The sequence below is a fragment of the Carcharodon carcharias genome, chromosome 6, assembly GCF_017639515.1.
Source record: "Carcharodon carcharias isolate sCarCar2 chromosome 6, sCarCar2.pri, whole genome shotgun sequence".
NCBI classification, from domain to species: domain Eukaryota; kingdom Metazoa; phylum Chordata; class Chondrichthyes; order Lamniformes; family Lamnidae; genus Carcharodon; species Carcharodon carcharias.
In genome coordinates this window covers 862416-880083 of record NC_054472.1, presented here as the reverse complement: position 1 = coordinate 880083, position 17668 = coordinate 862416, and the positions used below count along the sequence as shown (strand labels likewise).

Sequence of the window (17668 nt, the reverse complement as noted above, 5' to 3'; positions counted from 1 at the left end):
CCTACGACAGATGTTAAGCTAACTGGCACGTAGTTTCCCACTTTCTGTCTCCCTCCCTTTTTAAATAATGGAGTTACATTTGCTATCTTCCAATCTAATGGGACCTTCCCTGAATCTAGGGAGTTTTGGAAACTTAAAACCAATGCATCAACTATCTCAGTAGACACTTCCATTTAGACCCTAGGATGGAGTCCATCAGGACACACAGCTCCAACAATTTATTCAATGCCACTTCTCTGGTGACTGTAATTTTCCTGACTTTCTTCACCACTTCCATTTCCTGGTTTATAGCTGCTTCTGGGATGTTACTTGTATCCCCTATAGTGAAAACTGATGCAAAATACTTGTTCAATTCATCTGCCATCTCCTTTTCCATTATCAATTCTCCAGACTCACTTTCTATTGGACCAATGTTCACTTTGTTAACTCTTTTTAAAATATTTGTAAAGACTCTTACTATCTGTTTTTATACTTCTGGCTAGCTTTCTTTCATACTCTAATTTTTCCCTTCTTGTTAGTTCTTTAGCCATCCTTTGCTGTTCCTTATATTCTGTCCAATCTTCTGACCTGCCACGTGTTTTTACATGATTATATGCTTTTTCTTTAAGTTTGATACTATCTGTAACCTTTCGAGTTAACCACAGATGGTGTACCTGTCCCTTGGACTCTTTCTTACTTGTTGGAATGTATCTATTCTGTGCATTCTGAAATATCCCTTTAAATATTAGCCACTGCAGCTCTATTGACCTTAACCTAATTTGCCAATTCATTTTCATCAGCTCAGTTTTCATGCCCTCATAATTGGCATTATTTAAGTTTAAAAATTTAGTCTCAGACCCACTCCTCTCTCCCTCAAACTGAATGTAAAATTCTATCATATTATGGTCACTGCTACTTAGGGATGCCTTCACTATGAGATCATTGCACAATACCAGGTCTAGTATAGCCTGTTCTCTCATTGCTCCAGAACATGCTGGTCCAAGATGCTATCCCAAAAACATTCAGTGTACTCCTCATTTAGGCTGTCTTTGCCCATAAGACTTTTTCAGTCTTATGTAAATTAAAATCTCCCATGATTATTGCTGTGCCTTTCTGACAAGCTCCAACTATTTCTTCCTTTATGCTCAACATTATGATGTGATTACTGTTAGGGGGGCCTGTACACAACTTCCACAAGTGACTTCTTGCCTTTACCATTTCTCATCTCTACCCAAACATATCCTGGCTTCCTGAACTTAGGTCATCCCTCTCTATTGTGCTGATACCATCATTAACTAATAGAGCCACCCCTCCACCTTTTCCTCACTTCATGTCCTTCCCTAAATATCCTGTACCCTTCAATATTCAGGTCTCAATCCATGTCCTCCTGCAGCCATGTCTCCGTACTGGCGATCAAATCGTAATTTGTTGCTGTCAGTTCATCTGTTTTGTTTCGAACGCTATGCGCATTCAGATACAGAGCTTTTACTTTTATCCTTTTATTCTTTTTATGACTTCTAGTTTCATCTGTTGATTTACTGTTAGGTTTATACCTTCTATCCCTTCCTGTCCTAGTCTGGTTTTCATTTCCTGTATTAATACCTATCTCCTTTGCCTTGTCTCTGCTCTTTGGTTTACCACATCTTTCCAAATTTGATCCCTTGCCCCCATTATTTAGTTTAAAACCCTCTCAACTTCCCTAGTTATGCAGCTCACAAGAACACTGGTCCCAGCACAGTTCAGATGTAGACCGTCCCAATGGTACAAATCCCACTTTCCCCAGTTCTGGTGCAAGTACCCCACGAATCGGAACCCACTTTTCCCACACCAGTCTTTGAGCCACACGTTCATCTCTCTCATCTGTTTCGTCCTGTGCCAATTTGCACTTGGCTCAGATAATAATCCAGAGATTATGTCCCTTGAGATTCTGCATCTTAATTTGGTGCCTAAGTCCTCATACTGACTATGCAGAAGCTCCTTCTTTGTCCTGCCTACATGAACCATGATGACTGAGTTCCTACACCTCCCACTGCAAGTTGCCCTCCAGCCCCGAGTAGATGTCCCGCACCCTGGCACCAGGCAGGCAACACATTCATCTGGACTCTCACTCTTTGCTGCAGAGAACAGTGTCAATCCCTCTGACTGTACTATTCTCTACTATCATTACATTCCTTTTTGCTCCCCCCACTTAAATGGCTTCCTGTGCCCCTGTGCCACTGCCAGTTAGCTCATCCACCCAGCAGCCCCCACTCTCATCCAAACAAGCTGAAAAATCCTCAAACCTGTTGGGCAATTGCAGAGGCTCACACTCCTGTCCTCCTGCCCTCTGAGCCCCCTTACCTGCTCCACTCGCAGTCACACTTTCCTGTCCCTGACCACTGACCAAATCAGAAGAAGCTATCCTAAGAGGTGTGACTGCCTCCTGGTACACAGAATCCAGATAACTTTCCCCCTCCCTGATACATCACAGTGCCTGTAGTTCAGTCTCCAGCCCATGAACTCTAAGCTGAAGCTGCTCAAATTTCAAACACTTACTTTTGCCGTGTTTGCCCTGGATCAAACTGGCATCCAGGAGCTCCCACATGCTGCAGCTGCGACACACCACTTGTCCTGACATCATTAATCTGTTCTAATTAACTATTTAATTGTTATTCAATTATATATTTTACTTTTTTTATATATTTTATTAAACTTACCACCAGTTGCTAGACTATTTTGAACCTTAGGAATAGAATAAACCTTAGTCACTTACCAGATACTCACCTAATAATGAGCTTCTTCCCCTGTCGCAAAGTACCACCACTTCGCGAAGGCTGAGAAAGTGACAAAGCAGACAGCAAAAGAGTACCTCTCTTCCCTCCTTTCCTAACTCCCTTAATTACCTAACTGCCTGTAATCTATTCTAAGCCGCACCTCTTGCAGTAAACTTCCCTACAGCACCTCTTTCCCCTTATGCACTGAATTCCCACTTGAATCAAATTCCCAAATACACTTACTCGGTTTCTGTCTCACGCAGGTCGAGGTCTCCACTCGCTGATAGTGCGCCTCTTACTCCACTTGGCACTTTTGGCTGAAGATTGTTGCAAATGCTTCAGCCTTATCTTTTGCACTGGTATGCTGGGCTCCCCCATCATTGAGGATGGGGATATTTGTGGAGCCTTCTCCTCCAGTGAGTTGTTTAATTGTCCAGCACCATTCGCAACAGGATGCAGCAGGACTGCAGAGCTTAGATCTGATGCATTGGTTGTGAAATCACTTAGCTCAGTCTATCGCCTGCTGCTTATGCTGTTTGGCATGCAAGTAGTCCTGTGTTGTAGCTTCAGGTTGACACCTCATTTTTAGGTATGTGTGATGCTGCTCCTGGCAAGCCCTCCTGCACTCTTCATTGAACTAGCGCTGATCTCCTGGCTTGGTGGTAATGGTAGAGTGGAGAGATATGCATGGCCATGGGGTTACAGATTGTAGTAGAGTACAATGCTGCTGCTAGTGGTCCCTAGTGCCTCATGCATGTCTAGCCTTGAATTGCTAGATCCATTCGAAATCTATTCCATTTAGCACAGTGGTAATGCCACACAACATGATGGAGGGTATCATCAATGTGAAGGCAAGACTTCATCTCCACAAGGACTGTGCAGTGGTCATTCCTACTGATACTGTGATAGACACCTACGTCTGCAGCAGGTAGGTTGGTGAGGATGAAGTCAAGTATGATTTTCCCTTCTTGGTTACCTCACCACCTGCCACAGACCCAGTCTAACAGCTAGGTCTTTTACAGGCCGAGCCCTAGTGGTGCTGCCGAGCCACTCTTCGTAATGGACATTGAAGTCCCCCACCCAGAGTACACTCTGTGCCCTTGTCACCCTCAGTGCTTCCTCCAAGTGGTGTTCAATTTGGTGGAGCACTGATTCATCAGCTGAGGGAGGGTGGTACGTGGTAATCAGTAGGAAGTTTCCTTGCCCATATTTGACCTGATGCCAAGAGACTTCATGTGGTCTTGGGTTGATGTTGAGGACTCCCAGGGCAATTCCCTCCCAACTGAATACCACTGCACCGCCACCAGGGATGATGCTGATGATGATGATGGTGATGATGTCTGGGACATTATCTGTAAGATATGATTCCATGAGAATGACTTTGTCAGGCTGTGAGACAGCTCTCCAAATTTTGGCATAAACCCCCAGATGTTACTAAGGATGACTTTGCAGGGTCAACAGGTCTGAGATTGCCATTGGCGCTTCTGGTGCCTCGGTCGATGATGGGTGGTCCGTCCAGTTTCATTTCTTTTATGCCAGGCTTTTTAGCGGTTTGATACAGCTGAGTGGCTTGCTAAGACATTTCAGCGGCATTTAAGAGTCAACCACATTGCTGTGGGCCCAGAGTCACATGTCGGCCAGACTAGGTTTTTCTGACAATCAACAATGGTTTCATGGTCATCATTAGGCTGCTGTGGTGGGAGTTGAACCTGTGTCCCCTCAGCATTCTTAGTCTGGTAACAATACCACTACTCCATCCTAATTGTTGGTTTGATTTGAGTGTTCTCATCTTCAACCTCTGGTAACTCAATTATCATAGAGTCATTTACGGCACAGAAGGTAGACCATTCGGCTTCCTTATGGGGCAGTCCAGTCAGTCCCATTCCCCCCCTCGATCCCCGTAGCTTTGCTGGTTTATTTCCTTCCAGTGTCCAACCAATTTCCTTTTTGGTTCATTGTTTCTGTTTTGAGCACCCTCATGGGCAGCGAGTTCTGGATCCTTCTCAATGATTGATGCCAACAAAACCCATTTGCATTTCCTTCAATGTTGCAAACAAATGATGTTCAACCCGTCTTGTTCATTGGAACATTACCTATGAAGAAGAGCCCAAGTTCTACCAACCAGCACGTCTCTAGAGGTGATGGAGAAAGACTGCAGAATACTGCAGCACAGAAGGATCTGGGTGTCCTCATACATGGATCACAAAAAGTTAGCATGCAGAAATAATTAGGAGTTTTAGCCTTTTTTGAAAGGGCTGGAGTATAAAAGCACAGAAATCTTGCTCTAACTATTCAGGTCTTTGGTGAAGCTGCACCTAGAGTACTGTGTAAAGTTTTGGTCTCCTTGCACAAGGGGGGATATACTTCCCTTGGGAGCAGTTCAGAGAAGGGGTCTTATGCTGCTTCCTGGGATGAAGGGGTTATGAGGGGTTATTTTATGAGGAAAGGTTGAGGACATTGGACCTATGCTCTTTGGAGTTTAGAAGAATAAAACATGATCTGATTGAAACATATAAGATTCTAGGGTAGACGCTGAGATAATGGTTCTTTTCATGGGGAAATCTAGAACTAGGGGACACAGTTTATAAATATAGGTTCTCTCATTTAAGATGGAGATAAGGAGGAATTTCTTCTCTGAGGGTCATTAGAATAATATAGAATCATAACAGCGCAGAAGAAGGCCATGTCTGCACCGAGTGTGCTGCTTTGCGTGCACAGTGTGTCAAGCTGGGAGTTTGGTGAATGAGGGAGTTCAATGAGGGAGGTGCTCCTTTTTTTACATTTTTCAGCCTCCAGTAGCTGGTTCTTACTTCAGCACTTATTCTAATTGTAATAAATAATTTTTAAAATTATGTATAGTGCGTCAGCTCGGCTGAGTAGAACGTACAACCTGCCATATGTGGGAAGCCTTGGACGCATCATGTGTCCTAGACGAACACATCTTCAGGAAGTGTCACCGGCTGCAGAAACGTGAGTTCCGGTTTTTGGAACTCAAGTGCTGCTGGAAGCACTGATGTGCATCCATGAGGCAGAGAACAGCAAGGATAGCATATTTGGGGAGGTGGTCACACTGCAGGTTAGGAGCATGCAGGCTGAGAGGGAATGGGTGACCGTTAGGCAGCCCAAGAGAACCAAGATAGGTGACATAGGAGCCCCTGTGTCTATCTTGATTCCTAATCGGTGAGGACAATGGTTCCTCGGTAGTGCAACCAGAGCCAAATCTGCGGCACCACAGGTGGCTCCGCTGCACAGGAGGGGAAGAAGAGGAGTGGAAGAGCAATAGTAATAGGGGTTTAGATAGAGTATCAGATAGGTGTTTCTACAGCAGTAAACATGACTCCAGAATGGTGTGTTGCCTCCTTGGTACCAGGGGTCAAGCATGTCACAGAGCAGCTACAGGACATTCTGCTGGGGCAGGCTGAACAGCCGGAGGCCGTGGTCCACATAGGTACCAACAACTAGGTAGGAAGAGGGATGAGGTCTTGAAAGCAGATTTTAGGGAGTTAGGAAGGAAAATAAAAAGCAAGAGCAGTAATCTCAGGATTGCTCCCAATGCCAGATATTAGTGAGCATGGGAATAGGAGGATTGATTGATTGAACATGTGGCTGAAGAATCATAGGAGGGAGGGCATCAGATTTCTGAGGCATTGGGGCAGGTGGGACGAGTACAAGATGGACGGGTTACACCTTAACAGGACAGGGATTAATGTTCTTGCAGGAAGATTTGCTAGTGCTGTTGGTAAAGGCTTAAACTAGCTTGTCAGGGGGATGGGAACCCATCTCAAATTGGAAGGAAGTAAAGCTGGTAACGGGAAGTAGAAAAGTAGCAAGAGAAATTACAAGGCAGGCGAAACAAAGGCAAGCATCAAGTAAGCCTAGAACGTGGAATAATGTCAAAGAGACAAAGTTAAGGGCACTCTACCTGAATGCACGCAGCATTCACAACAAGGTAGATGATTTAAAGGCACAAACTGAAGTAAATGGGTATGATTTAATTGCCATTACAGAAACATGGCTGCAAGGTGACCAAGACTGGGAACTGAATAGTCAAAGGTATTCAACGTTTGGGAAGGGCAGGCAAAAAGGAAAGGGAGGTGGTTTTACACTGATAAGAAGGGATGGGGTCAGTACATTAGCAAGGGAGGATCTCAGATCAGAAGAACAAAATGTGGAATCTGTTTGGGTGGAGCTAAAAAACAGGGGCAGCAAACATTGGTAGGAGTAGTTTATAAGCCACCAGACAGTAGTGGTGTGGGGCATGGTATTAATCAGGAGACTTGAGAAGCACATAGCACGGGTAATACATTAATCTTAGGTGACATCAATCTGCATTTATACTGGGTAAATCTAATGAGCATTAATGCTGTGGAGGATGGGTTTCTGGCATGTGTTAGGAATGGCTTTCTAGAGCAGTATGTTGAGGAACCAACTAGGGAACATCTTAGATCTAGTGTTATGTGACAAAAAAGGCAAATTAATAATCTTCTTGTAAAAGAACTTTTAGGGATGAGTGACCATAATACGATAGAATTTTACATTCTGTTTGAAATTGAGGTAGTTCAATCTGAAGCCAGGGTGTTAAATTTAAACAAAGGAAATTACGAAGGAATAAAGGCCAAATTGGCTGAAGTGGATTGGGAAAATAATTAAAAGGTATGACAGTGCATAGGCAAAGGATAGTCTTTAAAGAATTATGACATAGTTTACAGCAATTATACATAAAACCCAGAAGGAAAAGTCAGTCAATTGTGGCTCACAAAGGAAGTTAAGGATTGCATAAGATTAAAAGAAAGGGCCTATGAAGTTGCCAGAAATAGTGATAAACCTGAGGATTGGGAGCATTTTAAAATACAGTGAAGGAGGACCAAGAAACTGATAAAGGGAGAATAGAATATTAATGTAAACTAGCAAAATACATAAAAACGTACTGTAAAAGCTTCTATAGATATATAAAAAGGAAACATTTGGCTAAAGACAAATGTGGGTCCATTACAGGCAGAGTCAGGAGAATTTATAATGGGGAATAGAGAAATGGCAAAGAAGCTAAATTATTACTTTATGACTGTCTTCACTGAGGAAGATACAAGAAATCTCCCAGAATTAGAAATCCAAACAACTAGGAAGAATGAGAAATTGAAGGAAATTAGTATTAGTAAGACTGTATTGGAGAAATTAATGGGACTGAAGGTTGATAAGTACCTAGGACTTGATGTACTACATCCCAGAGTGTTGAAGGAGGTTGCTGTGGAGATGGTGGATGCATTGGTGATCATCTTCCAAAATTCATTAGATTCTGGAATGGTTCCTGCAGATTGCAAGGTAGCAAATGTCAGCCCACTATTTAAGAAGGGAGGAAGAGACAAAAGTGGTAACTATATACCTGTTAGCCTTACATTAGTATTGGGGAAAATGCTAGTATCTTTCATAAAGGATGTGATAAATGGGCACTTGGATAATAATGATCTAATTGGGTATGGTCAACATGTATTTATGAATGGGCAATCATGTTTGAGAATCTGTTGGCGTCTTTTGGGGATGTTACTAAGAGAATTGATAAAGGGGAGTCAGTGGACATAGTACACTTGGATTTTCAGAAGGCCTTTCTTTAAAGACCCCCACAGGAGGTTGGTTAGCAAAATTAAAGCACATGGGATAGGAGATAATATACTGGCATGGATTAAGGATTGGCTGACGGGCAGAAAGCAGAGTAGGAATAATCAAGTCATTCTCGCGTTGACAGGCTGTGGCTAGTGGGGTACCCCAAGGATCGATATTTGTGCTCTAGCTGTTCACAACATAAATCAGTGATTTGGATTTGGGGACCAAATGTTTCCGAGTTTACAGATGACATAAAGCTAGGTGGGAATGTGTGTTTTGAGGAAGGTGCAAAGCAACTTCAATGGGATTTGAAAAGACTTAGTGAGTAGACAAGGACATGGCAGATAGAATGTAATGTGGAAAAATGTGTGGTTATCCACTTTGGTAGGAGGAACAGATCTGCAGTGTATTTCTTAAATGGTGAGAGATTAGAAAGTGTAGATGTACAAAGGGACCTGGGTGTCCTTGTCCATAAGTCACTGGAAGCTAACATGCATGGAATTAGGGAGGCTAATGTTAGCCTTGATCGTAAGAGGATTTGAGTACAGGAGTAGCGAAATCTTGCTTCAATTGTATAGAACCTTGGTTAGACTGCACCTGGAGTACTGTGCGCAGTTTTAATCCCTTTACCTTAGAAAGGATCTTATTGCCATAGAGGGAGTGCAGCAAACGTTCATCAGACTTGTTCCCAGGGTGTCAGGACTGTCTTATGAAGAGAGATTGGAGAAACTGGGCCTGTACTCTCTACAGTTTCGAAGAATGGGAGGTGATCTCAATGAAACCTACAAAATACTTAAAATAGACAGGGCAGATGCAGGTAAGGTGTTTCCCCTGATTGGGGAGTCTAGAACCAGGGGACACAATTTCAAAATAAGGGGGAAGCCACTTAGGACTGAGATGAGGAGAATTTTTTGTTACTTAGAGGGTTGTGAATCTTCGGAATTCTCTACCCCAGAGGGCTAGTGGAAGCTCAGTCATTATGTTTAAAGCAATGATTGACAGATTTTTTAAATACCAATGCTATAAATGGATATGGGATAGTCTGGGGGAAAGGCATTGAAATGGATGATCAGCCATGATTATACTGAATGGCAGAGCAGACTTGATGAATTAAATGGCCGACTCCTGCTCCTATCTTTTCCCTTTTCCACAATTATGTTCAAATTAACTGAATTATGATCACTACTACCAAAATGCTCTTCCACTGCCACTTTTTCCACCTTGCCCAGCTTCATTTTCTAAAACTAAGTCCAGAATCTTGTTAGATTTGCTACATACTGGCCAAAAAGATTCTACTGAATGCACCTCAATTTTGTTCCCTCCATTCCTTTCACAGTAAAGTTATCCCAGTTAATATAGGGATAGTTAAAAAGGTAAAAAGAAGTTGCACTTCTCAGAGATTTGCTCTTCTATCTCACTTTGACTGTTTGGGGATCTATAGTGCATTCTTCCCCTTTTTTTGTTCCTTAGCTCAATCCATATGGCCTCATTTGATGATCCTTCTAACATATTATCCCTTCTCAAAGCTATTAATTGTTTCTTTAACCAAAATTGCCACCGTCTCTTTTTTTACCCCCCCCCCTCCCCTTTATCTCATCTGAAAACCCTGTAATCAGAAAGTTCAGCTGTCATTCTGTCCCTCTTTAAGCCATGTTTCTGTAATAGCTGTGGTATCATGCTGCCCTGTTTTTATGTGTTCTCAGCTTGTCCGCTTTATTTGTTATACTCCTTGCATTGAAGTATATACCCTCGAGCACTGCCAAACTCTTTTTATTATTTTCTCTAACTGTTGTCTCCTCTGCCCTCCAGACTCATTCACAACCTCCTGCCTTCCATTTCCATTTCTGATTTTGTCCCATCTGAATTCATCTTCAGGTTCCCACCCCCCTGCCAAACTAGTTTTAACCCTGCCCAACTGTACTAGCAAACTTCCCGACAAGGATATTTGTCCCGCCCTGGTGAGATGCAAACCATCCAGCTTGTACAGATCCCACTTCCCCCAGAACCGGACCCAATACCCCAGGAATCTAAAGCTCTCCCTCCTGCATCATTTCTCCAGCCGCACATTCATGTACTCTAACCTCCTATTTCTATGCTCACTAGCACATGGCGCTGGGAGCAATCCAGAGCTGACTACTTTTCAGGCCCTGTTTGCTAATTCCTTAGCCAGCTCCCTAATTCTAACTGCAGGACTACATCCCTCTTTCTGCCTATGTTGTTTGTACTATTGTGGACCATGACTGCTGGCTGTTCACCCTTTCCCCTCAGAATGCTCTGAAGCTGCTCGGTAGCATCCTTGACCCTGGCACCAGGGAGGCAACACATCATCCTGGATCCACATCTACCGTTTCAGAAATGCCTGTCTATCCCCCTAACTATTGAATCATCAATTACTCTTCCAGTCTTCCTTGTACACCCCCTGTACATCTGAGCCACCAGTGGTGCCTTGGACTTGGCTCTGGCTGCACTCCATTGAATAACCATCACTCTCATGAGTATTCAGCACTGAATACTGGTTGGAGAGTGGGATGTACTTAGGGGACTGCTGCATTGCCTTTTTGGCAGGCAGTCACCCATTCCCTCTCTCTCTGCATACTCTTAAGCTGCGGGATAAACATATCTATAAACCTGCTATCCATGTTGCTCTCAACCTCATGGATACACCACAGTGATATCAGCTACTGCTCAAGTTTTGAAACTCGGAGGTCAAGCTGCTGCAACTGATGACACTTTCTGCATATATGGTTATCCAGGACATGGGAAGTGTCCTGGAGTTCCCACATTGCACAGATGTGCACTCTCAAGAATGGAACAACCCTGCCTTTCTGTTATTTATTATTAACCTTGTTACTGCTAATACAACTTAATCCTGCTAATAAATGTAACCAGTACTGATAAAGATTTACCAATACTAATAAACCTTGCTACTACCAATAAACATTACTAATATTGATAAATCTTACTAATGCTTAATGCACCTTACTACTCTTTTTAAACCTCAGAAGTCTTGCCACTCTCTCCTTCTTGCACTGTTTTAAATCTCGTAATTACGTCTCATCAGTCATTAGTCTGTGGAATTCTATATCACACAGAGTAGTGGATACTGAGTTATTGAATATATTCAAGGCTAAGTTAGACAGGTTTTTAATCTGCAAGGGAGTCAAGGGTTATGGGGAGGGGCAGGAAGCAAAGTGGAGTTAAGGCTACAATCAAATCAACCATGATCCTATTGTATGGTGGAGCAGGCTCGTGTTCTCGTGTTAATGAGAATGGTGAAAAATTATTTTCACTTGTTAGTGAATTATGTAAATGCATACTCAGCATTAGAAGCTTAGATGGGACAATTAGGAGAATAGTTTTTGACAGAAGAGATCATTACAACATGGAGGGCCATAACTTCCTCGGCGTGACTATCAGCGTCGGATTGCCACTCTCTGCCCACTTCGCTATGCCAAATTTCTTCTATGCGTGTCTCACTCGAAAGTCCGGATCCAACCGGGCGAGATCCAGGCAGCGCAGTTGTCTTCAAAGTCCAGCACTATTGAGGACATCCCCCCCTTTTTTTAACAGCACTAGCTGCCATAAAGCAGGTGAGTTTAAAGGTTCGATTGAAATTGACAGGCCAGGGAGAAGGTTAAGTAGATAGGATTTGGGGGTAGGGGTGTTCAGAGGTCGAGTGAGGGCGGCCGAGGGTTTCAGACATCAGGAGAGGGTAGGTGGGTTTGGATATTTGGGAGGGGGTGGGGTGGGGTCCAGTCGGGTTGAGGGGTGAGAGTTGGGCCCACGGCAGGGTGGGACAACACGGGTGAGTTGTGTGCGGGTATGGGGAATCCCATGGGGGTTGGGGAATGGGGGGGGGTGGTTAGCCAGGGGTTAGGGGGTCCCCATGGGTGCATCAGTCTGGGTCTTTACCATTGTTACCCAGAAGTTAGAAGAGGATTTAATTCTTCTAACTTTTTCTGGTCAACTATTGGTGTAACCCTGTTGGAACCATCCGAAGTTTGCATTTTAAATCGCATTTTCAGATGGTTCCCAGCGCATTATTGGCCAGAGGATGTGTGCACTCCTGGGTAATTGCTGTGTAAATGCTTACCTGTGAAGTTCCGCAAGGGGTTCCTCAGCCAAACCAACCACAGCATTTACAGAAGTAAATAAACGCTTGAAGAATAAAAATATCCAAGGTGCAGAGATGGACCATGGAAATTAGTTTAGAATAGATAGTGCTAATGTGGAGCTTGAAGGAATATGGTCACAATCACTTGTTTCCAGAACTCCTAGTGTCAGGTTTCTTGAATCAAAAGTAAATATTGCTTGATAATTTTCAGAGCCAGAACTTTCTCTGTGGATAAAATCTAATGTTTACACCACCAGAACACACACATTAGCAGGAGTGGACTATTTGGTCCCTCAAGCCTGTTCGGCCATTTGATAAAATCATGGCTGATCTGATTATGGCCTGAACTCCGCTTTGCTGTGTGCCCGCCCCCCAAACCCTTGACTCCTTTGTCGATCAAAAATCTATGACTCAAGTCTTCAGTGCTCTCTGGGGAAGAGAATTACATATGCTAACGATCTTCTGAGAGAAAAAATTCTCATCATCTCTTGGGAGACCTCTAAGTTTTAAACTGTGTCCCATAGTTCTAGACTCTCCCACAAGAGGAAAAATATCTCAGCATCCATCCTGTCAAGTGCCCTCAGGATCTTAAATATTTCTAAGATCACCTCTCATTCTTCTCAACTCTAATGAGCAGTCTGAACTGCTTAAATGCAATTATATTCTTTCTTAAGTGACAAAACCAAAACTGTACACAGTACTCCAGGTGCAAAAATAAAAACAAAAAACTGCAGATGCTGGAAATCCAAAACAAAAATAGAATTACCTGGAAAAACTCAGCAGGTCTGGTAGCATCGGCGTTGCAGTCTCACTAAGGCCCTGTACAGCAATAGCATCACTGCCCTACTTTTATACTATCTTTCCTTTACAGTCCATGCCAATATTCCATTTGCCTTCCTTATTATTTGCTGTACCTGCATATTATTTATGATTCATGTACCAGGACACCCAGATCCCTCAAGAAGAGTCATATGGACTTGAAACATTAACCAAAATGGGAACAAAATAAGCAATCTTAATAAATTCCTTTAAGGGGCAGTGTCAAAAAGGGTGGTTTCTCTGTTTACTGTTGAGGTTCAACACAATCATTTTCTATTTTATGAGATTAGTTTAATAAGGGAAAAAAATAAAATGTTGATATTATAGGACTTCCATACTTAGAGTTGGTGTTGACAGCAATGATTTGAAGAATGATGAAGCCTTTTGTATTCGAAGTTAATTTGCAGTATTTTTTTTCCCTGGAATCCTTGATACATAATCCTGTCTAAAATTCGAAGTGTACTAATGCAGCTTTTAATGGCTATTATGGAAATTTGAAACCAATATTGAAAGTAGTTCTGAAAGCGATACTGCCTGGGGAACAGACATAATTTCTGTATGCCACACAAACCCTGACAACCTTCCATTGAGCTGAAGATTGCAATCACTTTGTCAATATCTCACTTTTCTCCATGACAATGAAGGTTCTTCACTGGATGTTTCTTTGTTTCAGTTCTGTACAGAATAGTGAACGTGGGAAGAAACTTGGCAATGCAATGATCTCCACGAGCCGCAGTATGGTGCAGACAGGAAAGGCAGTCGGTAAGACATAGCATTGTTTGGAAGAGTTTGATAAATAAGTATTATTTTCAGAATGAGTCGAAGCGGAAATTGGTGTACTAACTGCTGACTATCCAACTTCCCTTCCTGGTCCTCATTGCTGTTTATATAATGTTATACATATTCAAGCAAACCTATGAATGGAGTGCTGATCACTGGCCTCCCAAGCATGCAATTTTTAATAGATTTTTTTACAGTCATTAAAATAGGATGATGTTATTCACATTCCATCAGTTTGTCTTTAACTGTTAGATTGCCTTTGTTTTGAGCAGCTCCATAGCAAGTGCTTTTACATTAAATCCATTTGTAGGAGTGTGTTTATATCATACCATTTTGGAACTTATTCTGTGCTCAGGAAAGTGCTACCACTCATGCTAAAAGACTATAAACATAGAATAACTGATATGATAGGAGTTTTGAATCCCTTTCAGTAGACACAAGGTTTTAGTTTTGAGTTGTCAAGTGTGTTCTCCAACTTCACAAAATGCTCAACTTGTTTTAGACAACAGACAGTTATATTTGTCAGGAGTGAGAAAAGTAGAAGTACACACAACTGAATAATATAGCTTTTCCTAATTCTGATTTTGATGGTTAACTATACTACACTATGGCATACATAACTAAGATCAGCTCTCATCAGGTCTGTATGTGTGGAATAAAAAGCAAAACTAGAGATGCTTAAAATATGCCGCATATGTAAAGAGACAAGAAAGCTTACAATGTTTTGGCTGTGCACTTTTCATTAGAACGAAGGGGTGACATCATAATTTGTCTTTTTTTCTTTTGATACTGACTCGCACTGCATTTGAAAACCTTTTTTAAATTCTTGCATATTTAAGTACAAAATAATTGCTTAAATGTGCATAATTGACCTAAAAGACATAAGCAAGTTGTGTGTCCTGAGTATTTGAACTGGATAAAGATCAGACCTGCAAAAATGTTTCCTTTTGTTGCTTCTTGATACAGGTCAGTCTGTAGGAGGGGCACTCACGAGCGCCAAGTCTGCTATGACTTCTTGGTTTTCTACCTTCAATCAACAGTCCACAACAACCTACTCCGAGAGACAAACTGGGAAACATTGATCACATCAGAGGCTTATTGCATGCACTGGCTATTCCAATATTATCGTGTAGTGAGCTGGGACTCATCAATAACCATTCCTTTTATTAATAAGTCAAGCTCTGTATCCTATTTCCAGTGCTGGATAATGAAGATGAGATGCATCAGTGTTTACGTATTTCATGTATATAGTTCCAAAATGAAATCAACTGAGTTTTCACTATTGAATGCTTGCTGATTAAATGTAGAACGTGTTTTGGGTAATTCAATTGTTTCACTGCAGCCAATGCCTGATTGTCACAGTTATTTTTTCCTCACATTTTATGTCAAACAATAGAGGTCCATGGATAAATGTATGAACTAAATTCTTCCCCCTCCAAGTGCATTTCCTAATTTGAAATTGGAGTTATTAGCATTGAAGCATAAATTGGTAAACAGCTTACATTTTACATTTAATTTTTCAACTTTGAAACAAACTATTGGTAGACTCTGCCAATTATGGTCACTAAACCAAATTACTAAAATGAGTAGCTCTTTTTAATTAGAATCCACTTCTGTACTTAACTCACTTTCTGCTATAAAAGGAGAACACTGTCTGGCATAAAATTATATATCTCAATTTTTAAGCAACAATTAAAATATTCCAATGTTTTTGCAAGGAACGACACTAGGCTTCATGCGTTTCAATATGAACAGGTTGCATTAAAAGACACTATCAGTAAAAACGAAAACATTATTGTGGGTTTAATCCCCACCCACCCCATTCCACCCAAAAGTGTTTAAAAAAAATTAGGTATCTTAAAATCTTGAAAACTAAACACTAATTTTTGATCCATCTTTGTGCTTGTAATGGGAATGTGCAATGGAGTGCTATATTCAGTACAAAGAAATTGCATTGAGCTTTGCAAAAGTCCAGTCATGCTCCAAGATACTTGTTTTTTTATTTGTTGTAAGCCATTCTGAGCATGTTATTTTCCTGTATCTAATGTGAAGTTAGTTGGTTATTGTGAAATAGAGTCTTAAAAATGCAGTTTACTCTGTATTCTGATACCAGAAAAACAACTTTGGATGATTCCATCTTTGTCATTAGCAAATATTCAGGGGACGACCCTCTATTAAAAGCTACTTAAACTAGTAAAATGCAAAGTTCCACAGTTGGTTGCCCAGTTTGTCACCTTTGATAAATAACAAAGTAGTGAAGTTATTCCTTGGCCAAGTTCTGTATCAGTGTTTTTTTTGGAGGTGGGTTGGGAAGGGGAGGCAGGAAGGAGGAAAGAGAGAGAATTAAACATGAGTCTGTCTTCAGTCATGTTTCAAGTACACAATTTAAATTTTCATACAGGGGTTTAATATCTTTAGATCCAATTGAGACTGGTTATAATCATTTAATCAAGGGTCCTTTTCCTGTGCAAGTTTTCTCATTTTCTGATGAAACCTGCTGAACTATATGTCATCCAAACAGCTTTTTCTGAATGCAGAATCAAATTGTAACCAGATACTAGTGTCAAAAGTATTGTTTCACAAAAGATCTTTGTATTGGATTTATCACAAACACCTAATTATATTTTATTCAAATATTTAAATTTTGTGAAACTGCTGAGATATATACTATAGTTTTGATGTGTTATTCTACAGAAATTATAGCCTTGCAGATGTTTTATTATATTTCTATTCACTCAAACAATGAACTTTGCTATAAACATGTTATGTACCAAAGAAATCAGTCTTTCTTGTAATTATGTCATCAGAAATGTTTTTGCTGTTTTTAGGATTCTTGCACAGCTATAAGGTTACATGTTTAGTTTAGACTTGATTAATACTTCTATAAAACTGATTTCTCCAACTGCAGTTAAGAGTTCAGGATCTTATTGCTTTGCCTGATGTATTGACAACATAAAGGTCTTGTTTATTCCATATAGAACAAAACATTCATGGCCTTGCACTTCACAGCAAATTAGTTATTTTGAACTGTAATGTAGGAAAGCACTGTAGTCAATTTGAGCACAGCGATATCTCAAAATAAAACAAATTATCTGGTCAAATAGATGGTAGTGAGTGAGATCAAATACTGGCCAAAAACACAAAATTCCCCTGCTCTTTGAATAGTTCCTGAAAGGGTCATCGTTTTTAAACACCATCTGCAAGGTGCAATAGTCTGTTATACCTGTTGTTAAATGTTACTTAAAAAAAAATTTAAAATTTTGATGTCAACCATTACAACACAAAATCTGACCAAAAGGCTTTCTATGTAAGTAACCGCTGACCACAGTACAAGTGCCAGTCTGCTGGACATGCTTAATGTTTCTAAGTCCAACAGCCACTCTCTAGTTATGCTGAATTTCATTTGACATTTACTGAAAGGCAATGTCAGTAACTTAATATGAATAAAATGCTGAGTTAGACTGTTTTAAAACCCCTCCCTAAAATCAGTTGTGATTTTACCAACCTCCAGTAGAGGTATGTTGAAATATTTAGTTGAGTTTACAGTGGAGAAGTGAAAATGTTTTCTTCCCTCTCCAAACATTGAAGCAATAGTTTGTGAAAACGTACTTAGAAGTTTCAAGAT

At 41.1% G+C, this 17668-nt stretch overlaps 1 protein-coding gene across 1 annotated transcript in view; it reads left to right on the top strand.

Moving 5' to 3' along the window:
- Window positions 1-16950, top strand: part of avl9 (AVL9 homolog (S. cerevisiase)) — a 156376-nt gene extending 139426 nt beyond the window's left edge. Inside the window, exons 15-16 of the mRNA XM_041189388.1 lie at window positions 13937-14025; window positions 15010-16950. Of these exons, the coding sequence (XP_041045322.1) occupies window positions 13937-14025; window positions 15010-15125 (205 nt within the window). The 3' untranslated portion in view covers window positions 15126-16950. The remainder of the gene's footprint in view (window positions 1-13936; window positions 14026-15009) is intronic.
- The last annotated feature ends 718 nt before the right edge of the window (window positions 16951-17668 follow it).